The 27,499-nt window shown below is 42.1% G+C and overlaps 1 protein-coding gene across 1 annotated transcript; it reads right to left on the reverse strand.

Annotated features, from left to right (window-relative positions):
* Positions 1–1,953: 1,953 nt before the first annotated feature.
* LOC124115493 (uncharacterized transporter slc-17.2-like) lies at positions 1,954–22,130 on the reverse strand. The gene is made up of 11 exons (XM_046476505.2): positions 21,928–22,130; positions 17,624–17,835; positions 14,260–14,493; positions 12,750–12,837; positions 12,438–12,533; positions 9,923–10,050; positions 9,350–9,499; positions 6,919–7,048; positions 5,674–5,824; positions 3,412–3,502; positions 1,954–2,614 (listed from the first exon to the last, which is right to left on the reverse strand). The coding sequence occupies exons 1-11, from the start codon at positions 21,956–21,958 to the stop codon at positions 2,387–2,389; spliced, it is 1,539 nt and encodes a 512-aa protein (XP_046332461.1). The 5' UTR covers positions 21,959–22,130; the 3' UTR covers positions 1,954–2,386.
* Positions 22,131–27,499: the final 5,369 nt, after the last annotated feature.

Below are 27,499 nucleotides of genomic sequence, written 5' to 3' on the forward strand. Positions count from 1 at the left end.
ACTGTTAAAAGCGGCGTCAAACCCAACTCACTCACTTACTCTTGTAATCGAAAGGTTGTGAGGTTTGTAAGAGTGTTTGTTTGGTTTACATGAACAAGAGTATGGAGGTAATGCAACTTCTGTTTGTCAGATACAGATATGATTGGTGTTCAGTATGTGCTCTTGTGATTATTCATATTATGACTTGTGTTGATCCCTGTGGGTATCACATGTGTATGAAACTATTACGTGTCGAATATATTAAGGTTTCTTTGCATAATGAAATATTCTTTGCGTCAAAAAGGCTGCTAGAGCTACAATTCTAACTTCTATGCACATGAATACAAAAGTAACGTTTTGTCAAATATTGTGTACCCTTCGAAAATGTAAACAAATATTGTCAATTCATTTAAAATCGAATGACAAAGTATTGACTTTGGGTGTTGATGGAGGCATGGATGACCCCGTCTAAAGCGTCGTGTGCAGTGTTATGTCCCTTAGGTGTGCAAGGATCCCCTTATTCGTGGCTTGTCGGCGCAATGCACGTTCTGTTTATCTCGTTAAACTTTATGTAAAAAAAATATGTGTATGTTCATTCCTCATCTGTCTAAGTCATTGTTGTGTGAAATAAAGTATTTAATGCTCATATTTTGTTTTGATGTTATTATGAACATCCGCCCACCCACATCTTCGTCATCTGGGCTGATGGACATCATCCAGATTACTGTGACTGGACGCTGTCGAAGCACTCGGTATATAACCCTCCGTTTGTAAAGTGATCCATGGTGGAATTACATGTTGATGGAATACGTTCCAACGTTAAAACCTGGATCAAATCGCCACAAACATGTGGGAGGGACATATTGAGTACATTCCTTCCAGTTTTGTCGGATAAAGTAAAACAAAGGATAATTGTTAATAATTGATAAAAGTTAATATATTCACAGAAGACATCGACGCGTCATTGGGAGTTACCTCCCCTTGACATATAACATATGGAAAAAATACCCGACATTTATATCATGAAAATATTGCAAAGTTATTTTGAGGGTTTGTTTAAATGCCATATATTTACAAAACCAAAGATGCTGAGTTGTCTTGCTGAAATTAAATTATAAATCGGAGTTGTAATCGATGGGACGTTTGTTTTGAAAAGTACTGTACCCCAACAAAAAACAGAACGTCTTTTTTCTCTCCTGAAAGTCTGTTAGTATGACGTCATCAGAGTACATTAACGACAAAATGTAATTTTTCCGTATAAACCGTAAAGTATTTAATTACGATTTAATGTAAAATGTTTAATTACGAAATCGTAAAACACCTGGATATATATTCTTACCAGAATAATATCTGAAGGATTGTTCTTATGTTTTGTGTGCAACATCTAACTTGAAATTCAATGAGTTCCGATGGACATTGTCACAATTGCATGACAAGGAAAATATTTACAATATCCTTTAATATCAGAAATGCATTCCACAGTAGAAGTCAATTAACGATTCGTACTACTTTGATGGGTTTTTTTTTAACAGGTGCTGATTATAACACCAAAGGAGAATGTATTTCGTAATTAATATTGCTGTAATGTAAGTCAGTGATCCAGGTAAACCGATTCAAAGGCGAACACCATTCTGTGCAGCTGGTGTGTTCAGTACGAAAACAAACGCTTTTCTCTGTATCATTAGCCTACACGCGCCATCTGCCATTTCAAAGAAAAATTGCTTCTCCTGTAAACGTATATATTAGATCGCGCTTTTACGTCCCCCCCCCCCCCCCCAGATTTACACGAACGAATGATCGAGCTGACCGAAGTTAGGCCGAGCGACGAAACCGGAGTTCGGAGGATATCTGCAAAGACTGCAAAGACATCATATGGTGCGCTCTGCTCGTGCCGCAATAAAATATTCTCCTTTTTACGTCAGTTTGTTTTATTATTTTATTGATAAAACTCTTTTGGTTCCTTTCCCTATTTTTAGACATTGTTTGAAATGTTGCAGACCGCTGCACTGACACGATAGCACGGGGAATCCCTTGTGAGAAAGTGAACAGTTGATACACGAAATCACTCATATACAGCGACGTTGTTACGACGATGAGTTGTTTGATGGACGAAGCATTAATCTTCGACATTATGAACATTTGTTATCGTTTATAACGTAAAACATGTAACTTCATGGTGCCGGTCCCATAATGCTTTATTGATCTGAATATTTGTCAGCTTTATTCGAAGTCAACGTAGGCAAATTGTTCCATATAATTAAAATCATACATTTATCTGAATCCTAGAATCCCACACGTCTCGAACGATCGATAATTCGATATATGTTCGAGACTGACTTGACTTTGGTAAGCGAGTAAAACGAGTCTCCATTCAAAATAATGAATAGATTTACAACACGATGTGTGTTCAAAGACGTTCACTGCAAATTATAGATAATTTGTTTAGTTTGGGTTCGACGCCGTTTTCTTCGGGGAGTTTCTTGATAGGTGTAGGGTGAGCCACAGTGCTTTCTGAGTCAGCTGCACGTGCCCACGGCTCCAAGTCGGTCTGAGCAGTAAACCCGAACACCAGAGCTGCCAGGAATATCAAGCCTGCACATACGTAGAACACGTTCCTCCATTCTTCAGGTGTGTCCTACAATCGCAATTATATCGCAATAATAATAATATTAATAATAATAATCATCACTTTAGAGGTCAACACTGACATACGGGTATTTACATTGGGTCTAAGACGTAGTGTCATCACTGATTTTCAGTGATCCATTCATATATTTTTCACCGCTATTTTGCCATTTCGCCCAATCTGTCCACCTGTTCATCGTGTTACCGAGACTGGTTATTCTCTGGCGTTGACGTTTCTTTATTTACATTGGGGGTCAACACTGAAATCTGGGTACTTACATTGGGCGTCAACACTTAAATCCGGGCACTTACATTGGGCGTCAACACTGAAATCCGGGTACATACATTGGGCGTCAACACTGAAATCTGGGTACTTACATTGGGCGTCAACACTTAAATCCGGGCACTTACATTGGGCGTCAACACTGAAATCCGGGTACATACATTGGGGGTCAACACTGAAATCTGGGTACTTACATTGGGCGTCAACACTTAAATCCGGGCACTTACATTGGGCGTCAACACTGAAATCCGGGCACTTACATTGGGCGTCAACACTGAAATCCGGGTACATACATTGGGCGTCAACACTGAAATCCGGGTACTTACATTGGGGGTCAACACTGAAATCCGGGTACTTACATTGGGCGTCAACATTTAAATCCGGGCACTTACATTGGGCGTCAACACTGAAATCCGGGCACTTACATTGGGCGTCAACACTGAAATCCGGGTACTTACATTGGGCGTAAACACTGAAATCCCGGCACCTACATTGGGCGTCAACACTGAAATCCGGGTACTTACATTGGGGGTCAACGCACCGGCGACGAGGGGCGCCAGCATTCCTGGTATTGTCGATATCGTGTTGTTAATCCCGAAGAGAAGCCCCGCATATCTGCAATACAGCAATTTTCGTTTGAGTGTCAGTGATGTTAATTGTATCATGACACCTGAAGTTGCTTCTGCTATGTTTACGACCTGAACTATTTGGAACACAAGCGTAATTGCAGTCGTCTACACACTCAGAACACTGATCTAGTTATAATTACATTGCTTCTGCGTTCGACTCCAGTTACTCGGGGTTTAGCAGGGGCACGGGTGGGTGTTGCAGGTCTTTGACGTTTAACACTTCGGTGAAACCCACGAGCACGGGTATGGTGCTGACAAACCTAGAAACATTATCGGGGCGAACCGGGATTCGAGCCCACAACCATAGGTTTCTGGAGTGCCCAAGGGACGCAACTCTGCACAGCAAATCGCGGCGTCTTAGACGACTGGGCCACCCGTGCCCCCCGTCAGTAACTACCATGCGTGACATTAGATTGTAGGACTGTTTTACTGTAAAGAAACAATTGCAGAGAAGATATCCAGGGTATTTTTCATGATAAAAATGGAGACGATATTCACTGAAGTATTTGGAATGGTATTTTACTTTTATATATGTCAATCTGACTCAGCCATTCCAACCCAGGTATTCTTTGTTTGGTGTCAACACCCATAAATCCACAGATCAAAGATGTGGTGAGGTTACCTAGTGGTTAGAGCGTTTGCTTGTCACACCGAATACCCGGGTTGGACGTCCCATGGATACAACGTGTGAATCCCGTTTCTGGTGTCCCTCGTGATTTCCCTGGAATATTGCTAATAGCGGCGTGATCCAGTCATCAGACACATACAGCAAATAGAATCACTGTAGAAAGTGACGCTTGAATAATGAGGACAGCAGAATAGTCAAGTGATCATATATAGCAGGAAGCGAATAACAGTTTTTGCCAGGATAATAAATGACGTCAGATGAGGTGCAACTTCCCCAGGCAAGAGAGTTAACTGACTTTAAACAAGGCTGGGCTCGATCGTAGCGCCACCAGTGGCTATTACGATACGAGTTATGTCCCTCCATGGAATAATCAGATTCCACCTCTCGTATCACTTGCATTTGCTTCAAATAAAATGGCGGCGCCCATTCAAGACGATCTGATCGATAATCAAGATCTATATTGTGATAAAACAGGTCTTACATCGCGAAGTGCATCAAATCACGTGAACACCTTGATTAAAAACATGAAAAGATTTGGAAAATATCTGTTGACAACGAGTTGGCGGTGCACATGTATTGCACATCCTGCAATCAATTGAAATCTGATTGACAGTTTACGAACAGGATTTCGATTTCATTGCGCGATTTTGATTGGACTGTGCATACACGTACTGGGTATATCCACATGTACATCCTTAGACATTCGTTTTTCAGAAGACTATTCCAGACTTTATTGCACTGATCCTCTGAGTTGTACCTGCTTGTACGAGACAAAGTGTTTACTATGTTTACTATGTTTACTATGTTAACTATGTTTACATGTTCTGTCAGTTTTATTCAGTTCCAATTTTTAGCAAAGATGACAGAGCTTTCGTTATATACAAGTTGTCAAACAAAAAACGAAGACAGTTATCAATGAGCGTTTAGATGGAAAATAGTTGTCTCACAGTCCCTGAACCATATTATTTTCCCTTCCGCCCAACCCTTTCTGTACTGCAAAAGCCCCAAATGAAGCAAGTCTAGATTTTCCTCAGGTTTCCGGTTGAGTTTTCCCACAATCCAATGCTTGTTTCCCAAGTGGTAAAATGGATTAGTCCCTATCATACCCCATTAGTCAGTGACCTCATGAGAATATAATAGTTGTCGCTGACTAAAACATGCTGTTCTCTCGTTTGCATGAAAATAATTTTCATTTCTGTGTTTCAACACTATCAAAAGCATTTATTATATCAAAACACATTTTGTCATGTTGAATTTGCTTCTAATTTTGAATGCTATTAGTTCATTTTGAACACATTGTTTTATTTATTTCACATGTTTTATATTTTATCGAAAACTGCGGATATCGCCAGTTTGGTTAGACCAGTAATTTCAAACAAACGTGTTGGTGAACGGCTCCAGGGTATATATTATAATAGAATGAAGACATAATACCCTTGATAATTGAGGATGGACGTTTGATTTGACGTGTATGGAATATTAGTGTATGTTAGCACTGCTAGTATTGTCGTCCGTGCTGAACACGTTACCTCGGGGCGAAGTCGATGGTGTTGACCATGAAGCCTGAGTTGACCAGTCCCTCCAGACCCACAGCCGTCGTGAGGAGAGCTACGGCCACGTATCTGTTCTCACACGTCACAAACCCCACACCGACCAGACAAGCCGCGCTGCCCAGAAATGCTGAAACATGGCGGCAGCGACACTGAGCCAAACAATTATTTTTTCCGTGTTTATTTCTCGTAAAATAATACAAGGCCCAACCCTGGTCGTTTGTTTGGCCCCAAAGACAGGTCCCACGTGATAAGACAAGCTGCACTGTACAGTCGGACCTCGTTATCCCAAACTCCGTTATCTCGAATTGAGACATTTTATCCGGTCTCTACTACATAAATACACAAATTTGCCCGCTTATCTCGAATTCGAGATAATTATTCATAATGTTATCTCGAACATTGGTTCGGTCCCAACTTTGGCTTTCCTATGGAATTTTGTACCTTTATCACGAAGTTTGCATTTGCCACATTTTTTAAAAGTGCAAATAAAGAACAGTTCAATTTAAACCAATTGCTCAACCAATTATGTTAACGAGTGACTATAGTTTTACGCCGCTGTAAGCAATAGTCCAGCAATATCACGACGGAGGACACCAGAAATTGTCTTCACACATTGTACCCATGTGGGGAAACGAACCCGGGTCTTCGGCATAACGAACGCTTTAACCACAAGGCTACACTATCGCCCCTAACCAAGTAAGTATTTATCCAATTGTAATGGTAATCTTTTTTAACAAATAAAACATCTGAGTAAGTTACATAAAACTTGGAAACACTGAAACTCTCGACAAATTGAGTGCGTGCTCATTATGCGCGTGTGAATACCTTTAGAACATGTTCACGTTAACGTGTTTGCTTGCTTTCTGGCGTGCATACGCTCGTTTACGTTCGCTTATGTGTGCTGGTCTGAATTTATGCATAGTATTCTTTGTTAGTGAATTAGACATTTTTACCAGTCCGGTGAAAACATTCAGAATGGTAATGGTGCTGATTTGGAGCAGATCCTGTCACGGCTAAGGGACGCAACTCTGCCTAGCTAACTTCGGTACATTAATTTGTTGTGATTTTGCTTGTGAATATCAATGCCCTTCTATATCTAAGATTAAATCCCTCCTTTATAGAAGTTATTTCGTAACATGGCTTTAATTATTTTTTTTAATTTTCAATAATTCTAAACAAAATACAATTGGAAATTAAAGGTTAATGTTAGGAATAACTTACAAATAGATTGGAAAGATCGTCGGACAAATCTTGTAGAGAGATAGTTCTTCCTGAGCCAGTCTGCCACGTGGCCACCAGCAATAGACACCACCACCATGGCGATGTAGGGAACAGCTGATAGTAACCCGTTCTGAATAGATGGGGATACAAACTGGATGTATCAGGCCGTTATAACATACTTTGATTGCTATTATGGTGAACCAAGACAGTTACCGCGTAGTGTTATTGGTGTTTTTAGACCGAATGATATATTTTATTTTGGGGGTATTCGTGTTCAGCAAGCACTTAACATAAGTGGGAAATAATTATTGTTCATTCTTTACCGACCTCTGGGACCATGTGCCGAGAACCGGTTATACTTTGGAGACGTCCACATAGAAACAATGGTATAAATGACTCCAATATGTGTGCACCTGGAGCAAAGGCCAATAGAAATTGTAAATATCTCCAACTGAACCAGTTTTTACTATTACATAGATATATCGAGGCACATGAAAATTGAGTTATGTCAGAGCTTCCACGTAGATTGAATCATACATGGGTAATATTGGACAAGTTGATGATGCGTCATGAATGCTGAATAAATAGATGGATGGATGATGGATGGATGGGTGGTAGACAAATGATGGGTTATGGATGTATGCATGATGGTTTGATGGATGGTGGATGAATGATGGGAGAATGGATGGAAGGATGATGGTTTGATGGATGATGGGTGGATATATGATGGTTTGGTGGGTAGTGGATGAATGATGGGAGAATCGATGGAAGGATGATGGGTGGATGTATGATGGGTGTATGATGGTTTGGTGGGTGGTGGATGATGGATGCATGTATGATGGTTTGGTGGATGATGGATGCATGTATGATGGTTTGGTAAATGGTGGGTGGATGTATGCTGGTTTGGTAAATGGTGGGTGGATGTATGATGGTTTGGTGGATGATGGATGGATGATGGTTTGGTTGGTGGTGGATGATGGATGGATGTAGATGGTTTGGTAAATGGTGGGTGGATGTATGATGGTTTGGTGGATGATGGATGCATGTATGATGGTTTGGTGGATGATGGATGCATGTATGATGGTTTGGTGGATGATGGATGCATGTATGATGGTTTGGTGGATGATGGATGCATGTATGATGGTTTGGTGGATGATGGATGGATGATGGTTTGGTAAATGGTGGGTGGATGTATGATGGTTTGGTGGGTGGTGGATGGTGGATGATGGTTTGGTAGATGGTGGACGTATGGTGGTTTTGTGGACGATGAATGGATGTATGATTGATGGATGGATGATGGATGGATGTATGATGGTTTGGTGGATGATGGATGCATGTATGATGGTTTGGTGGATGATGGATGATGGTTTGGTGGATGATGGATGGATGGATGATGGTTTGGTGGATGATGGATGGATGTATGATGGTTTGGTGGATGATGGATGGATGTATGATGGTTTGGTGGATGGTGGATGAATGTATGATGGTTTGGTGGATGATGGATGGATGGATGATGGTTTGGTGGATGATGGATGGATGTATGATGGTTTGGTGGATGATGGATGGATGGATGGTGGTTTGGTGGATGATGGATGGATGGATGATGGTTTGGTGGATGATGGATGAATGTATGATGGTTTGGTGGATGATGGATGGATGGATGATGGTTTGGTGGATGATGGATGGATGAATGATGGTTTGGTGGATGGTGGATGATGGATGGATGCATGATGGTTTGGTGGATGGTGGATGATGGATGGATGCATGATGGTTTGGTGGATGGTGGATGATGGATGGATGCATGAAGGTTTGGTCGATGATGGATGGATTGGTGATGGTTTGATGGATGAAGGATGATGGATGGATTGGTGATGGTTTGGTGGATGATTGATGGATGTATGATGATTTGGTGGATGGTGGATGGATGGATGATGGTTTGTGGTTGGAGAATAGATGTATGATAGTTTAGTGGAGGATGGATGGATGATGGTTTGGTGGATTGTGGATGGATGGGTGTATGATGGTTTGGTGGATGATGAATAGATGTATGATGGTTTGGTGGGTGATGGAAGGATGGGAGATGGTTTGATGGATGATGGATGGATGGGTGAAAGTTTGGTGGATGATGGATGGATGTATGATGGTTTGATGGATGATGGATGGATGATGTTTGGTGGATGATGGATGATGTAGGATGGTTTGGTGGATGATGGATGATGGTTTGGTGGATGATGGATAGATGATGGTTTGGTGGGTGGTGGATGATGGATGGATGCATGAAGGTTTGGTGGATGGTGAATGATGGTTTGGTGGATGATGGATGGATGTATGGTGGTTTGGTGGATGGTTGATGAATGTATGATGGTTTGGTGGATGATGAATGGATGTATGATGGTTTGGTGGGTAGTGGATGGATGGGTGGATGAAATACCGTCTTGATGTCGAACTTGAGTACGGCCTTCATGAACGTGGGCAGGCTGGTCATGAGAGTGTAGTGCATCCAGTTGTTGCAGAAGTGAGCTGCCAAACAGGACCAGTTGGCTCGGCACAGAAACAGCTTCTTCCAGGGAGTAGAGAGAACCTGTCGCACAGAGTCAGTATGAATCCAAAGCTATACACGGCATTATTCGGTTTGGTGCAACCCACTGGCACAGGCTTGGTGCTGACAAAAAACCGAGGATCATAATCGGGATTACAACTCAAGACCAGCGTTGCTTTGGAAAGAGTATTGTCGCCTACTTAGCACGACTGAGGGACAGTGAGGAGTTGAACTTTCCGTCTATCATTATTCATATGCCACACGCAGATATATGCGTTTGCCTGTTTCTGTGAATTTACAATGATTTGAGCAGATACTCACTTGATGTATATACTGATCAAAATGAGTTTAGGGCCATTAAATATTCACATTTTCCGAACACATTAAACAACCTCAGTCTTCACTACCAAAATAATATATAAAAAATATGAGCCCTGACTTTTTAGTTCAGTATCCATCTCTCACCTTCCCATCCTTATCTCCTATGCTGTCGATGATGTAGCGCTGCTCAAGCTTGGTTATAGTCGGGTGTTCGGACGGAGTGTCAGCAACAACGAACATCCATAGGCCAGCCCACAGCAACGTGCCAGTGCCTAGACAGTGGAGAGAACAAGCGTGTCTTCAGCTCAAACGGCCTTCAGTTTCAACTTGAAGTTTCACACAGTCAGTAAACATGTTTTGCAATAATTCCATGGCATTGATGAATAATTTAGAACATAAACTACCGGGCAATGAAAGTATTCACCCATGTTTGACGGTGGTTAAACATGAAACATATCAGAAATGGTATTCAATGGTGATGTATAGGATACGGGTTTCACAGGCGATATTACATGCATCAATGAGTGTCTCACAACTGGTGACGTGCACATGACGTCTCAAGGACCTAGTACACAGTAATGAACAAAGTGAAGTGTGAGTTTATAGTGTACAAGATCTTTTGACAGGTAGTTTTTATACACAGAACGATACGTTGGGGGTAATTTGTATTACTTTGTAGCATATATTTCAAACCTCAATTTATTAAAATGATTAACTGTCTTCTGACATTTTTGTTTGCTTAAAGATTGGTTTCATTCATTTTCAGATATGAAAGTCAATCTCTAAATTCAATATTTTTATATTTTTAGATGCTGCTTAGCAAATCTGTTGTTTGTACACGCAAAACCTTTAACATGCGCTTTATTTTCAGTTATCGTTTAGGATATGTAGAAGTTTGAAAATGCCACTGTGAAGCAACACCGACACCATGTATTCTAAAACTGGTGTGCCTTGCCAACGTTCAGTCATCGTTGGTCTCCTAGAGCGTGATATGGCTGCTTTGTCGTTTTTGCAAGGCGTCCATCTTCCCCAGGCATCGGAGTTAACTCACTGTAAATGTCCAGTTTCCACCTTTGCCGAACAAGGCTGGAATTTCTGGGCTCGATCATAGCGCTACCAGTGGCTACTGCGAAGTTATGTCCCTTCTATGTCCCTCGTCTTCTCACTGACATGACATATATTTGTTCCGGGTAGTTACAATCTGTCGTTCTTCACGCCCATACCTTGATTGACAGGTCCTTTGAACTTTTGTTTGATGCTTCTCTCTGTTGATTGGCTGCTGCCTTTGTGGGCGCGTCAAGTTATATGCATATATTAAACACCTGATTCGTGTCACGCAACATTATGTATTCATCCCTACGCCTGGAATGTTTACCAATCTCTCTCAGACTGTTTTTCATTAATCTAATGTACATAACACGTGTTATCGACGTCAAATTTAATTGTAAAGATTGCCTGTGAAAAGTTGTTGTTCTTTCTCTATGAATCGAAAAACCGATTCATATACAGTTTGCACATCAGTTTTTCGATTCATACCTCAATGACCCCCCCCCCCCCCCCCCCCCCCCAAAGAAAAAAAAATAAAAAAAAATAAAAAAAAAATAAATAAAAATTCTTTTTTTAATTAAACACACACAACAAACAAACAAACTACAGAGTCAATCTTTTTAATGCTCATTTCACATTCAAAACTTCTACTACTACTACTACTACCACTACTAGTACTACTACTCCTACTACTACTTCTACCACTACTAGTAGTACTACTACTACTACTACGACGACGACGACTACTACCACTGCTACTACTTTTGTTAATGCTACTTCTGCTACAACTACTAGTAGTACTACGTCTACTTCTGCTTCCACTACTACTATTTCTACCCCTGCTTCTACTACTACCACCACCACCACCACCACAACCACTACTACTACTACTATCAGGGACACAACTAGTACCACAACTACTACAAGGGTACAGGGAGATCCTGCCTCCTGAGCATCCTGAGCCAGCATCGTATCATACATGTCCTGTCAAAGTGGTCAAGTTCGCCGACTTGGCTAAGCGCGTCTTGCTAAGTTGTCCAGGTTGTCATTCACCGATTTGTTCGGTTCTGATTGTCATGATGTAGTTAATATCACTGTCTGCGGCGTTAAGCAGCATTCACTCACTTGTTCTGGAGGCGTTGACATAAACACTAATTCTGTGTAATACATCTTCTATCATACCCCTTACCTTTTATGTAGAATATTGACCCCCAAAGATTGCCTGTGAAAAGTTGTTGTTCTTTCTCTATGAATCGAAAAACCGATTCATACAGTTTGCACATCAGTTTTTCGATTCATACCTCATACTACTACTACTACTACTACCAGGGGTACAACTAGTACCACAACTACTACAAGGGTACAGGGAGATCCTGCATCCCGAGCCAGCATCGTGTCATACCTGTCCTGTCAAAGTGGTCAAGTTCGCCGACTTGGCTAAGCGCGTCTTGCTAAGTTGTCCAGGTTGTCATTCACCGATTTGTTCGGTTCTGATTGTCATGATGTAGTTAATATCACTGTCTGCGGCGTTAAGCAACATTCACACACTTGTTCTGGAGGCGTTGTCACAAACACTAATTCTGTGTAATACATCTTCTATCATACCCCTTACCTATTATGTAGAATATTGACCCCCAACCGTTGTCAAAGCCGTATTCACAAAGAAGACCGGATGCAGAGAACGTGAAGATGTTGCCGATCAGAGAACCTGCAGAGTACAGAACATGTATGTAGGTGAACACAGAGCTGGTTTTACAGTGCTACCCCATTGAGAAGGATACTCCACTCAGCCATTGTATACTGACTCCGGGCTGACTATATGTAAAATATTGTAACACGCATTTGACAATATACACTAGTAGTTCAATAACAAAAAGGTATTTTGCTTTTTCTTGTCATCGGGCCAATTTGGTAAAATATTTACCTGAGTAGGTAAAAGATGCCAGTCTGCTTCTCTCAAGGGGCGGGGCCCACACCCCCCACATGGTCTGCATGGCTGGATATGTAACAGACTAAACAGACACCTCGTTAGAGGAATACGACATATAAAGTCAATGATCAGAGAACCGTCCGGATGAATAAATGTCACGGGTGCGGAAAAGTGTATTCCTATACGTTTTCAGATAAAAACGGGGTCCGTTCGAACGAGGTTGAATATAATGTATAAAGCGACAAAATAACGTTTCCATAAGCATGAGAAATATCTCCGAAGAGGAGAACCCATTGTACGATTCCGACTATATCACCAGCATGTCGCGAACAAGTGAGCGTATGCTGCTCCACTGGTCGCACCCGTCACAAACACATGCAAGGACAAGTCAATTATTCACTTGAAACGCAACCACGAAATATTGGCGAGATATCGTGTGTTGATGCATGTTAACGATGTTGTTAAATGTTGCTACGGAAATTGCATCGGACACATTTTTTGCATCTTTCCGAGGCATGGGTGTTAACTGACTGTAAATGTCCAGTTTCCACCCTTGCCGAACTAGGCTGGAATTTCTGGGGTCGATCGGGGCGCCCCTGGTGGTTACAATCAGATCCACCTCTCATATCACTTGCATATGCTTCAAACAAAATGGCGGCGCCCAGTCAAGACGATCTGATAAAAAATCAAGATCTATTTTGAAATAAAACTGGTCTAACTTCGCGAAGTGCATCAAATCACGTGAGCACCCTGATAAAAAAACACGAAGACATTTGGAAAATATCTGTTGACGCCCAGTTGACGGTACACATGTTTTGCATATCCTGCAATCGACAGAAATCTGTTTACGAACCGGATGTTGATCGTAACCCGATTTTGACTGGACGATGCATAGACTCGTTAGTCCAGCCAAAATATACCCTCATAATTGCAGCCTAGTTTGGCAAGGGTGAAAACTCGACTTTTATAGTCAGTTAACTCCCTTGCCTCGGGAAGATGTATTTTTTGTAACTCATGCGACGCATAATCAACTAAAAAATCGGTTTAAGTTTACATGCCTTTGTTATATTTGTAATATTGATGTCATCACACGTGATCCAGATCTGTGTCATTGTTACCACCATTGTTTCCATGCAGCTGTTACCATCATTGTTACCAAGCGGTTAATGACTGTTGTCGTAATTCAGTACTATCACTGCGTATCAGCGAACCCGTGAAGAGAATTTTTTTTTATTTGAAATGTCACTTATACCAAGTTCTTTGACCTAACAATTAATATAGTGATGCTAACATATAATTGTTATGTTAGTTGAGGCCTTGTCAGCGGAAACAACTTCAAACTTTTTCAAGTCGGGGAGCATGATTTTGACTGGATTTGTTCCTTCTCTGTATCCTCTTTTTTCAGTTTGTGCATCCTACCAATGACAACATCACGCACTGACTTAACCCACTCTGAAAGACATGCAAAGCAGCTTCAATTAATGCTCGCTCAAATAACACGTACCGATGATATACCAAGTAGTATTCTCAGCGCCATGACGAGTCTGTAGTCCAACCTTGCACATACCGGCACCAGGAGGGTGGTCAAGGCATTGACCACAAACATAGAGCCAATGACCTTCTTTCCCCCAAACCGTCCCGCCAACCACCCTCCTGGTATCTGCAGGATAAAGTAGCCATAGAAGAACGACGACAAGATGGCCGACTGTGTAGACTTGTCCCACTCAAACTCTGTTGTCTGAAAGACCAAATAATACAAGAATTGAGAGAGAGACAGGACTTTCTTTGTACATACAAATACTTTAAAAATTGAATTGCTCCTTAAAAGTAGTTTCCAGTATGACCCGAATATAGAAGAGGTATTGGCGATAATTAAAAATATGTTCTGATCACAAATTGAAAGCGGCGTACAAGATTATTTCGAATTTGTTTTGATTAATATATAAATTGAAAGCGACAAACAAGATAATTTAAATTTTGCGTTGATCATAAACTGAAAGTGGTATACAAGATAATTAAGAATTTGTTTTGATCATAAATTGAAAGCACTGTGCAAGATAATTTCGAATTTGTTTTGATTTTAATTTGAAAGCGCGTACAAGATAATTTCGTTTTGACCATGGCCTGAAAGGAACAAACAAGAGAAAAAGCGGAAAACGAGAGACTGTAGAAATTGTACTGGTCGTGTCCTGAAGACATCAGGAGTATTGAACCATTGTGACGCGTTAAATCTTTGCAATATTGTGTTTATAGTAATAGAGACCACCTTGGTTCACAAAAACATTAGCAACAGCTCTAAAAGTCACGACACACCAGTGATATTGTCAAATCCTGTTGTGAGAGCGAGACTGTTTGCTTGAGGTCGGCTTACGCTTCTGATTTGCCAACACGTGGTATTGTCATGCGCCAGTGTTGTGTTCGCCACACACGTACCGGTTGTCGTCTTGCCAGTATTCTCGTGTTGGCATGCAGCCAGTGTTCGCCACACACGTACCGGTTGTCTTCTTGCCAGTATTCTCGTGTTGGCATGCAGCCAGTGTTCGCCACACACGTACAGGTTGTCTTCTTGCCTGTATTCTCGTGTTGGCATGCAGCCAGTGTTGTGTTCGCCACACACGTGCAGGTTGTCTTCTTGCCTGTATTCTCGTGTTGGCATGCAGCCAGTGTTCGCCAAACACGTACCGGTTGTCGTCTTGCCAGTATTCTCGTGTTGTCATGCGCCAGTGTTGTGTTCGCCACACACGTGCAGGTTGTCGTCTTGCCAGTATTCTCGTGTTGGCATGCAGCCAGTGTTCGCCACACACGTGCAGGTTGTCGTCTTGCCAGTATTCTCGTGTTGGCATGCAGCCAGTGTTGTGTTCGCCACACACGTGCAGGTTGTCGTCTTGCCAGTATTCTCGTGTTGGCATGCAGCCAGTGTTGTGTTCGCCACACACGTGCAGGTTGTCGTCTTGCCAGTATTCTCGTGTTGGCATGCAGCCAGTGTTGTGTTCGCCACACACGTGCAGGTTGTCGTCTTGCCAGTATTCTCGTGTTGGCATGCGCCAGTGTTGTGTTCGCCACACACGTGCAGGTTGTCGTCTTGCCAGTATTCTCGTGTTGGCATGCAGCCAGTTTTGTGTTCGCCACACACGTGCAGGTTGTCGTCTTGCCAGTATTCTCGTGTTGGCATGCAGCCAGTGTTGTGTTCGCCACACACGTGCAGGTTGTCGTCTTGCCAGTATTCTCGTGTTGGCATGCAGCCAGTGTTGTGTTCGCCACACACGTACGGGTTGTCGTCTTGCCTGTATTCTCGTGTTGGCATGCAGCCAGTGTTCGCCACACACGTACGGGTTGTCGTCTTGCCAGTATTCTCGTGTTGGCATGCAGCCAGTGTTCGCCACACACGTACGGGTTGTCTTCTTGCCAGTATTCTCGTGTTGGCATGCAGCCAGTGTTCGCCACACACGTACCGGTTGTCTTCTTGCCAGTATTCTCGTGTTGGCATGCAGCCAGTGTTCGCCACACACGTACGGGTTGTCTTCTTGCCAGTATTCTCGTGTTGGCATGCAGCCAGTGCCTAGATGGCTTCACTTACTTCACACAGTTCATATCACTTCATGTGTCAATAGTTCTGCCATGAACACGGTCAATTATTCTGCATATTGCAAAAGGATTTAGTTTCTTATTTCACCCATAAAACATTGGCAAAGTCAAAATGTAGAACTTGGTCATTCAAATGTTCAAAAAACGTTGTAATACGTTGCGAGGTATACGCTTGTAGCATTGGTAGTATTTGTGCACGACTTTCCGTATAGACGTCATCTGAACTTTAGGATTTGTTTTTCAACTACTTGGTCCAGTCCATCTCTTACAGGAAGTAACAGAGTGGCAGCTTGACCACGAATGCACAACCATAAGACCCTGACATGGTGTTTTAAGGCTGTTGGCGGGATGCAGGCCAACAGGGAACATACCGCTCATACAGGTCGATGTAGGTCAGCGATGTAATGCGCCAGGGGGGAGCTGGGTGCCCAGTCTTCTTTGGCGCCGCAATTCGCTGTGCAGAGTTGCGTCCCTTGGGTACGCCAGAAACCACGATCATGGGTTCGAATCCCGGTTCGTCCTGATTATGTTTCTAGGTTTGTCAACACCATACCCGTGCTCGTGGGTTTCACAAAAGTGGTTAACACCTAAGACTTGCATCACTTTGGGCTTTCCTTCCACCTCAAGCTGCTATGCCATGATATAACTGGAATACTGTTGAAAGTGGCGTAAAACCCAACTCACTCACTCTAAAGCGCCAGGCAAGCAAGCGCCAAGTGTAGAGATTCTATCCGCCTTGTGACCAGGTCGTTATTCAGCCTGTTGACCTGCAATGTTTACACATTTACAATGTTGTCACAGGCTCTTGTGTACAGTGCCTTCACCATGTGCGCTCAAAAGCAGAAGGTTGGGGACCTATAACCCTACCCTATTCCCCTGGTTAAATAACAGTCGGCGTTTTCCAAACCTGGTTGCCTTGTTTGTTTCTAAATGCGCGAGACTTCGTCGAGGTAGTACACAATGTTGAAGGGCATTTGTCAGCCGAAATTATGCTCCCATTAACAAAAATGATGATGATCATTATACTTATAGGAATACTGGAAAAATGTATGCTGAATAAAAATAAAATAATAATGAGGATTTTACAAGGTGAATGCTTTGATGACGATGTTGCTTATCATTAAGACTACACAGCTCCATAAACTTGCTTACAGTAGCTACAATGAGAATAACGAAGATATGTGAAATAACGTATTCCCTACTTATTATATTATTATGATTATGAGAGCGTCTACATCATCATCAGTGTCATCATCACCATCATCATCATCATCATCACTTACATCAAAAGTTTTAGATGCTTCATTAGCACAGCTTTTAGTCATATCTGAGAGGTTCTCCTGCGTGAGGTTGCCGCCGGCCGTGATGTTCATCTGCTGTGACTTCACCATACACACGATGGCTACGCTGATGTTTGTGCGGACGCAGTAGAGGAAGAAGAAGCCGAAGATGGCCGTGTAGGCCAGAATCCATCGTTTGGATGTAAATACAGGAACTGTAACAAGACACATTAATTGAAAGAAAGGATGACTTGAAATATCGAGCAGTGCGTTTAAGTATCAAAGGACCGGGCTCGTATTGTGGCCGAGAGGGGACATCGCTTTAACGCCTTTAGTTCCGGCAGCGAGAGACGAGAAACCGATAACACAAGACGAGAAAGCGACGCCACGAGACGAGAAAGCGATACACATATCGCTTTCTCGTCCCATGTTATTGCTTTATCGCGGAAAAGAAATATCCCCTCTTGGCCTCAAAAGGGGTGTTATGTATTTCTATACGATTAAAAGTATATACGTAAATAAAGCGACAAAACCCTTTCCAATCCAATAGAAATATCAGAATATTCTATTAAACACCAGCTGGAGCTGCTGGAATATTGCTCGACACGAAGGGAATGTTGACTATTGGAAAGTTGAAGTCATCCCCCTTGTCATACAGTCTTGTGGAGAGTGTTTGGTCTTTAAATCTTTAGGCATAGATCTAAATATGAAACAGATGAGGCGGCCTCTCTGGTCTCCATTACGTCTAGTTCAAGTGGGTTAATCAGCGGAAAGGGATTAGTGACTTGATTGTTATTGAACGATATCGGTATACCTGAAGCTTAAATTAAACTTCTTGGCCAAATCATCTTGTTTTTACTTTGCCAATCAGAACAGAATATAAGATTCATATTCATAAAGCAACAGATCCGCAGGAAGGGGAGCACAACTGGTGCCCATGGGGATGCCTACTTCATGCCTAAATGTCTTAGCCCAAATTTTACGTAGATGTTATCTATGAGGCAGTCCAGCATTTCACATATTGTTTTCTCAGTAAACTTCAGATGGCATTTGCTTTCATATTTCACAAATTGTCCTGAACCTCTGAATATAAATACGTTACTGTATCTGTGTTCCCCATGATCTGTAACAAAAGCCCCCTGGATCAAGGAATGAAGTTTTTCCTTAAGTTTGTCCTGTTGGATAGTTGTGCACACAAAAAAACAAATGTTTTCACAGAATGGAACCTGGCTCTTTTCTGAGACTGCAAAAACTCAAGCAAATCCTTTGAGTTTTTGAGAATCCACATGTCATTATTTCCACTTGTCTCAAGTACTTTCTGTGAATAGAAAGAACGTCCTTCCTTGATTGTATTAAGGATTACGGTTAGTCTTTGAGACAGGGTTTTGGTGGTACATTTTCTCGACCCAGCAATGTATCTCTCTTTGCAATGATGTTTATGGAGCTTTCGAATCAAGTACAAAAGAGGAATGAATATATGTCTTCAGGTTTTAGAGTCAGTACTGACTTGTGGTTTTGGCAGTTGTCTTCCTCAGTTGGCACACTGGCCTTATATGTGGCATTATTTGATATGCAGCCCGAATTGAAGGCCAGAAAGCTATGCCCCCCCCCCCCCCCCCCCCCCCCCTCGGCCACCATAACCAGCGATGATATAGCTTGAATATTGTTACGCAACACTCACTCGCCGTAAGTATCCACTGGTGATGGAGAAACATAGTCACACGTGAAGTAATGACGAGATGTGGGCTTTTCTCGGACCTTTGACAGGGGCGGTCGGGTAGCCTAGTGGTTAAAGCGTTCGCTCGTCACGCCGAAGACCCGGGTTCGAATCCCGACATGGGTACAATGTGTGAAGCCCATTTCTGGGGTCCCCCGCCGTGATATTGCTGGAATATTGCTAAAAGCAGCGTAAAACCATACTCACTCACTCACTCAATCACTCACTCACTCACTCGGGCCTTTGACATCTCCTGGTGACTCGTGCCTCTGACTAATCTGTTTTTAGTCGATAGCTATGTTGACATTTCCTCTTTCTCCGTATCATTTAGAAATCAGAACAATTAAGATGGAAATAGTCTTCCGGTGAGCCTCAATATCTTTAAGGGCTAGGTTTTTTAAAAAAATTCACAAGAACAAGAAGAGAACCAAAACAAAATCATTATGGCAAAGTGATGATACCAGGGGGGAGGGTTTGTATGTTGTTTTACGCCGCACTCAGCAATATTCCAGCTATATGACGGCGGTCTGTAAATAATCGTGTCTGGACCAGACAATCCAGTGATTGATATCATGAGCATAGATCAGGGGGGAAGGAAACGAGTATTAGTGGTTAAACTTCACAGTTAGTTTCAAGAACGTACCAATTAGTAGTAAGTGAGAGAGTTTGGGGTATAACGCCGCTTTGAGCCGTCTTTCTGTTGTATGACGATGTGTCAGTTTCAGGAAGAAGAATAACCCTAAGTGATGCAGGCCTCACATTAACCACATTCCGTGATTCATGAAACCCTCGTACAGTCAAAGTTTGAAGTACAAGCTTGGTTCCTGTGTATTCCTTATTTCGTCATTATTTAATCTCTGATGTATCGAATCGGACGTGTCGAAGTTACGGTTGTCTCGTAGTCATTGTCACCGAACTTTTGCACCACAAATGTACTCGGAAAATCCGACATTATTTTTCAATGTTTTTTTGTCGCATGTTTCGTGTTTTCGTTGAGCTGATTATGTATATAAACACGCCCTTCTTTGAACAACTGTTATGTCGTTGTGTTAACAAACATGAAGGGGACACACATGTATGTATTGCTCGAGTCACCAGGAGAATAGAGTTCAATTCGGAAATGAAGTTTGGCTACGTATACCCCACTTTTGATTCATTGTCATTGAATACCTTTAGTTCGATGATGAAATAGATAATCAGTAAAAGTCACCAGTTCACCGCAAAACTGTTCTGTATAGCAAGTTTCATCAACGGGTTTTGGAGTTTTTGACTATCTGAGAGCAAAACAATCAATGAATGCTGTTCTCATTAAAACACACGCGTGTAAGTATCATGCTCCCAAGAAACACGCTAACATCCAAATTGTGTGCCGTTCATGAACATGCGACCGCCTCCGTGGTCTAGTGGTAGAGCGTCTGCCCGGAGAGCGGAATTTGGTCCGGTTGTATATAAACTTACTCCAGAACTGTATTTATCATTTAACTTAAAAAGTTTATCCATGACATAAGCTTATGACATAAAAACATGTATGTCATACCCCAATGACATAAGTATGCAAATTAGATATGCAAATTAGATAACCGGAAGAGCGAGCGGTTTGATTTGAAACTATATATTATAAGTGAAGTTACACCAGAGATATAATCAGATTACACAGAATCGTTGTTGTGACCGTTATTAAAGCTTCAATTATTCTGCAAAAGTCTGTTCAAGTATTTTGTTTAAATAATCCGAGGAACTTTTTTTCTCAGCGAATTGTTTATTTTGGTTTACATGGCTATGGAAAACATGTATCACTACGCACGATCTATACGTAAGATTTCGACAAGTTGCTGATGTTAATGTTTAATGCAATTATTCCTTAATTTGGAAGCAAAAATGTGAAAATGATAAATAGAATTCATCACGAGTGTTTTTTTAATATGGGAAATATCAACCTCGTCCCGTTAATCGGTATTTGCCTCGCCAAAGGCTCGGCAAATACCGATTAACTAAGACTCGGTTGATATTTCCCATATTAAAAAACACGAGTGATGAATCCTCTATATAAACTTACTCCAGAACTGTATATAAACTTGCTCTAGAACTGTATATAAACTCACTCCAGAACTGCAGACCAAATCTGTGAGCTTCTGGATTTTAATGGAAATTGTGTGCCACATAAAATACATTGTTACAAGATGTTTGTTTTATTTATGCTCATAGTTTTATTCTACATAATATCTTGGTTTGCAGATGTAGCTGAAAAAATATCTGGTCTCCATACAAACCCCGGCACAACAAAACGTTATAACAACAACAACAACCGACAACAACCGACAACACGAATTAAAGAAACCAAACAAAACATGGCCTCTCACTTGGACAACCTACCCCAGCAATAAAACAAACCTGATGTCACGAACTTCAAAAGAAATAAAATAAAACACGACCTCCCACAAGGACAACCTTCAACAACATTAAAACAAAAGTGATATCACAAACTTCAAAAGTAATAAAATGAAATATTACCTCCAACAAGGACAGCCTACGGCAACATTAAAACAAAACTGATATAACGAACTTCAAAAGAAATAAAATATAACATTACCTCCCTCAGGAACAACGTACTTCTCTGTCATATTGTCCAAATGATCTCCACAACACTTCTAACGTCAAACTGGCGATAGACAAACTTAGGGCCACTTCTAGCAATCAAATATCTTCGCTTTGATAGGCAAACAAATATTTGTTTGACCCGAATATATATTCTCAATAAATAAACATCCTTCAACGACTACGGTATCACTGGGGATTCTCTGGTACGAGATGCCAAGTGTATTCACGTCTACTCCAGACTGTGTATCTCGTCACGTCGCCTGTCACGTGATATGTCACATTATGCGACGTTGAGTACGACATGTAATGTAGGTTCTTTATGTAAAGGCACGGTTACGATGTTTCAAAAGGAAGCGATAGCTTTGCATAGCCTATTCAAACAGAGATTACTGTAGAAAAAGGTTTAAATGAAAACAGAGCTTTGGGTGAAGCAGCACGTGTCTCCTCCATGTATCACGTGTAAGCACAATTTACCTGGGGATGATTTGTGTACCGGGGAAAGTCACAGGTGCTTGTCGGTACAAATGACCAGGGAATCTGAAACATATCTATGAAAAATATTGATGAAGATATTAAATAATTTTTTCCCACTTGCGACTAGGTGTATACAATGTCAGTTTACTAACGAGTACACTTGCTACGTTATTAATACCCAGCCTTTATGTAATCCTACAAAGGGGACAGATGTGGCACAGTATTCTTACTTACCACTGAGAAGAGTTATCACCCCTGACATGTGCAAGGATCCGTTGCTTGCGGATTCGAATATCAGCTTCACTTCGATTATGATTTGGGCTGTCGACGCATGAAACACGTGCATTTTACCAAAGTGTTAATGTCTACATTTTGCGCCACATTGTTTTACTTTACAAAGTAGACCGCCTCCATGGTCTAGTGGTAGAGCGTCCGCCCGGAGAGCGGAAGGTCCGGGGTTCGATCCCCGCCGCGTCATACCAAAAGACATTAAATGATGGTACTTGTTGTTACCCTGTCTGGCGCTCGGCATTAAGGGGCTAAAACAAGGACTGGTCGGCTCGGAGTCAGCATAATGTGTCTGAGTGGGGTATTCATGTTAAACTGCGGCATGCTATCTCAGTGAGCTAGCACTATAAATCGGCATCGGTCCGGACTAGTACAAGCAGCCACACAAACACACACACACACGTACATGCACGTCGCTATATAAGTGCAATAATCTTGGACGCGACGTTAAACCCCATTTCACCTCACTTTACAAAGTAAACACTCTCTGATACAACTGAAATTATGTTCAAAGGGTTGAAATAAAAAGAAAAACAACTTATTGTAAAGGGTACTGAATAATGAACTTCTGGGTTGAAAAGGAATGCAGTGATACGTGTTTTGTACTTGTTCATTTGTCTATTTTAAAAGCTTGCAGTTGCTGTTTGTTTGTTGTTTAACGCCGCACTAAGCAATATTCCAGCTGTAAGACTGCTGTCTGAAATTAATCGAGTCTGGACCAGTCAATCCAGTGATTGACATCATGAGCAACGATCCACGCAATTGGGATCGATGACATGCATCAACCAAGTCAGCGTGCCTGACCACCCGATCCCGTTAGTCGCCTCTTACGACAAGCATAGTCGCATTTTACGACAAGCAAATCCACCAACCAACCAACCAACCTTTAATTGGAGATCTGTAACAACTGATAAACATTTGAGATGTGCTGGCTGTTTGTGTTTACAATTAGAGATAAGCGATCCCCCGCACCAGATGATGTTAGCTGTTGCTAGTCTTCTATGGCCCAGGATGTTGGCATATTGTAAAACCTGGGGTGGGGTCTGGGGTCTTGGGCTGGGGTGATGGGCTGGGGTCTTGGGCTGGGGTTATGGGCTGGGGTCCTTAGCTGGGGTCTTGGGCTGGGGTTATGGGCTGGGGTCTTGGGCTGGGGTGATGGGCTGGGGTGATTGGCTGGGGTTATGGGCTGGGGTCCTTAGCTGGGGTCTTGGGCTGGGGTTATGGGCTGGGGTCTTGGGCTGGGGTGATGGGCGGGGGTGATTGGCTGGGGTCTTGGGCTGGGGTGATGGGCGGGGGTGATTGGCTGGGGTCTTGGGCTGGGGTGATGGGCTGGGGTCTTGGGCTGGGGTGATGGGCTGGGGTCTTGGGCTGGGGTCTTGGGCTGGGGTCTTGGGGTGGGGTGGGGACTGGGGTCTTGGGCTGGGGTCTTGGGTTGGGGTGGGGGCTGGGGTCTTGGGCTGGGGTGATGGGCGGGGGTGATGGGCTGGGGTTGTGGGCTGGGGTGATGGGCTGGGGTGATGGGCTGGGGTCTTGGGCTTGGGTGATGGGCTGGGGTCTTGGGCTGGGGTCTTGGGCTTGGGTGATGGGCTGGGGTCTTGAACTTGTTTGGGTTCACATCATATGTTTACAGTCTGAAGCTGAGAATGAAGACGTGACTTAGTGACGCACATATAAACATAGCTGTGTAGGATACAGCTAGATGTTTATCACAGGCTGTCAGAGCTGTCCCCATACGTCAAGTGTTAAATACTAGGTTTTTAACTGTTTGGCTAAATGAAATAGTGGAATGAATTCAAAAGCAATAACCTCTCATTACAGTTTCATCTTTATATTATGAAAACTAACTGATCTTTATGATTTTAATATAGATTAATAAGAATAAGAATATCATTATCTAACTTGAATGTCGGAATCGTGAAGCAAACTTTAATTTCCCCCGCAAAGTTTAAAATGCCCTTCAAAAGTTCAAAGTTAATATTTGACTGATGTGTTGATGACGTTTGGATTATTTTAGTGTTTAATGCATGAACTCCATTTGGGACCATAGCTAATTAGCACATGTGTTTATACGTCTGACAAGGCAGCTGTAGCTAGATAACAGTAATGTTCCTTTCGTTTCCCTTTATGTTGAGCAATATTCTGGCAGTTCCAGCCTTTGGTGTCCACATCTCACAGTGTTTGATGTACAATTGACCATGCTCTTTCCACGAAGATTTCAAAGAGCGTCATACAACTCTTGCTCAAAAGTTGTTTGATCAAGATTACAACATTCGCGGCCTCAGTAAAGCTTTCGAAAGGTTTTAGGGTAGACATGCGGAGGACATTTCAGTGACAAAAATTATGTCCGATGCAATTCCCTATTTTGATTTACCATATGTTCCCGTGTTTTGTCAGGTGAACAATTGACTTGCCTTTGCATGTGTTTGTGATGGGTGCATCGAATGCTTGTCGTAAAAGGCGACTAACAGGATCGGGTTGTCAGGCTTGCTGACTTGGTTGATGCATGTCATCTTATCCCAATTGCGTGGACCGATGCTCATGGTATCAATCACTGTATTGTCTGGTCTGAGTTGAGTTTTTACAGACCGCCGTCATATAGCTTGAATATTGCTGAGTGCGGGGTTAAACAACAAACAAACAAAACTAAGAGACTTGTGCAAGTCCAACAGCTGGTTTACACACACATTTGTATGGAATGCTGGAACTGTCAGCCACTGAGACAATTGACAACATAATGTTCTATATTTTCTATAACATTTATTGTAGTATATTAATGAATGAAAAGTATATTTATCCTTTCAAAAATGGTAAAAAGTCATTTTTAGAACATTTTGAGTTTATTTTCAAAATACTTCTCTTTCAAAGACTATATATTAAACTATTAAATCATAATGTTATAAAGTAATTAGTAAACATCCTTAAGCTTACTCACTTCCAAAATAAACGCACACCCTAAAGTATGAAATGTCCGAAAACGAACATTTTAGTGCATTTCTACTGTTAGGGAATATTCACAAATCTGTCACAAGTACTTCCTAAAAAGGAAAATGTAACTTATGCTGGATTGCTTTTAACTACATCAAAGAAAACCTTAGAACGTACCCATCTAATATGTGAAAAACTCAGAATGTTAGTCAATATAAATTATAATCATGGACTATATTTTGGAGGTTTAAATCCTATCCCAGCTGTTCGTGGCCCAGACATAGTGGGTCGTGTATGATTTTCTTAATTGTGCGTGTTCTGAAATGAATGTCATCAAGTTTGACTTCAATGATGTAGGGACAAGGTTTTCGTGGATTTTCGAATGGACAATTGTTTTCTGAGTGATTGAATTTCAAATCCTCTTATGTCATATCCTTAAGATGGTCGTTGACGGAGACAGCGACGATTATCGATCACAAAAAGGTTTGTAAACAACAGGTTGTGTTTTATACAGGTCATGGTAGAATTTCGGTTTGCATCAGATAAAAGACTCCTGTAAGTGTTCAAATGGTTTAATTTGCCATACAGACTTCAGAAAATGCGTGATTTCATTAAAAAAAACATGAACATGCCAAAATGTCAATTTACAAATCAATAGCGTGTGTGCCGACCTCTGGTTGCGATCAAAGCAACACATCTTCGTCTCATGGAATGGACCAGGCGCCCCACAAAGTCCTGTGGAATATCTGTCCATATCTGCTGGAGCATGTTTCGAAGTTCCTGGAGTGTCTGTGGAACACATGGTTGACGTCGAAGGCGCCGATCCATCTGATTCCACATGTGCTCGATTGGTGAGAGATCAGGGGGAGCGAGCCAGCCAGGGGATGACATTCACGTTGTTTTGTTAAAGAGAGTCCTGAACAAGTCGAGAAATATGAGGCCGGGCGTTGTCATGTTGAAAGGTAATGCCTGGGCCATGACGACGCAAAAACGGTAGAACAACAGGGCCGATGATCTCGTCGCGGTAGAGCTGTCCATTGAGATTTCCCTCTACCAGTATCAAACGGGTCCTCTGTCTTGCTGTAATCCCACCCCATACCATAACGCTGCTGCCTCCGAACCGATCTTCTTCCATGACACAATGATTGACGTAACGTTCACCTCGACGTCGGTACACTCGAATCCGTCCATCGCTGTGGCTGAGGTGAAAACGAGACTCGTCAGTGAATAGAACTTGTCCCCACTGCATGGCCGTCCAGCGTAGACGCTGTCTGCACAACTGTAGACGTGCTTGACGGTGGTTTCCTGTCAAAATGGGACGTCTGGCGGGTCTTCTGGCTTCTGCTTTTCTGTAGCAATTGCGTTTTTGTGACTTGATTCCATACATGTACTACAATATTGAAAACCAAACTTTACTTGTTTGAAAAATACACAAAAATATTGGTGTCACGGGAACTTTTGTTGTTGATAATACATGTGATAGAAGAGTGAGTGAGTGAGTGGGTTGGGTTTAACGCCGCTTTTAACAGTATTCCAGTTATATCACGGCGTGTCAGCTTAATGTGGGAGGAAAGCCCGAAGTGATGCAGGTCTCAGACGTTTACCACTTCGGTGAAACCCACGAGCACGGGTATGGTGCTGACAAACCTAGAAACATAGCTGGGGCGAACCGGGATTCGAACCCACAATCATAGGTTTCTGGCATGCCCATGTGATAGAAGATACCCAGTCACATTTGGCAACCCATGTGAAGAATCTCCTCTTGGCTATATTTGGATGGCACAAAGTGTTGGTAACTCCTCAATGGTCTCAAAACCCTCTTTTGGATTTTATTCACAATTTAAATCAAGTTTCTGTTGTGAAAACAAAATTGTTAA

This window comes from Haliotis rufescens, unplaced genomic scaffold (assembly GCF_023055435.1).
Source record: "Haliotis rufescens isolate VD_foot unplaced genomic scaffold, xgHalRufe1.0.p SCAF_13, whole genome shotgun sequence".
Lineage (NCBI taxonomy): Eukaryota > Metazoa > Mollusca > Gastropoda > Lepetellida > Haliotidae > Haliotis > Haliotis rufescens.

Coding starts and splice junctions, on each gene's coding strand:
- LOC124115493 (XM_046476505.2), bottom strand. CDS start 21,958: ATGACAGAGAAGTACGTTGTTCCTGAGGGAG. Junction 9,500..9,922: donor TAGGAGATAAGGATGGGAAG/GTGAGAGATGGA, acceptor TCTGTGCGACAG/GTTCTCTCTACTCCCTGGAA. Junction 3,503..5,673: donor ACCATCGACTTCGCCCCGAG/GTAACGTGTTCA, acceptor GCTGTATTGCAG/ATATGCGGGGCTTCTCTTCG.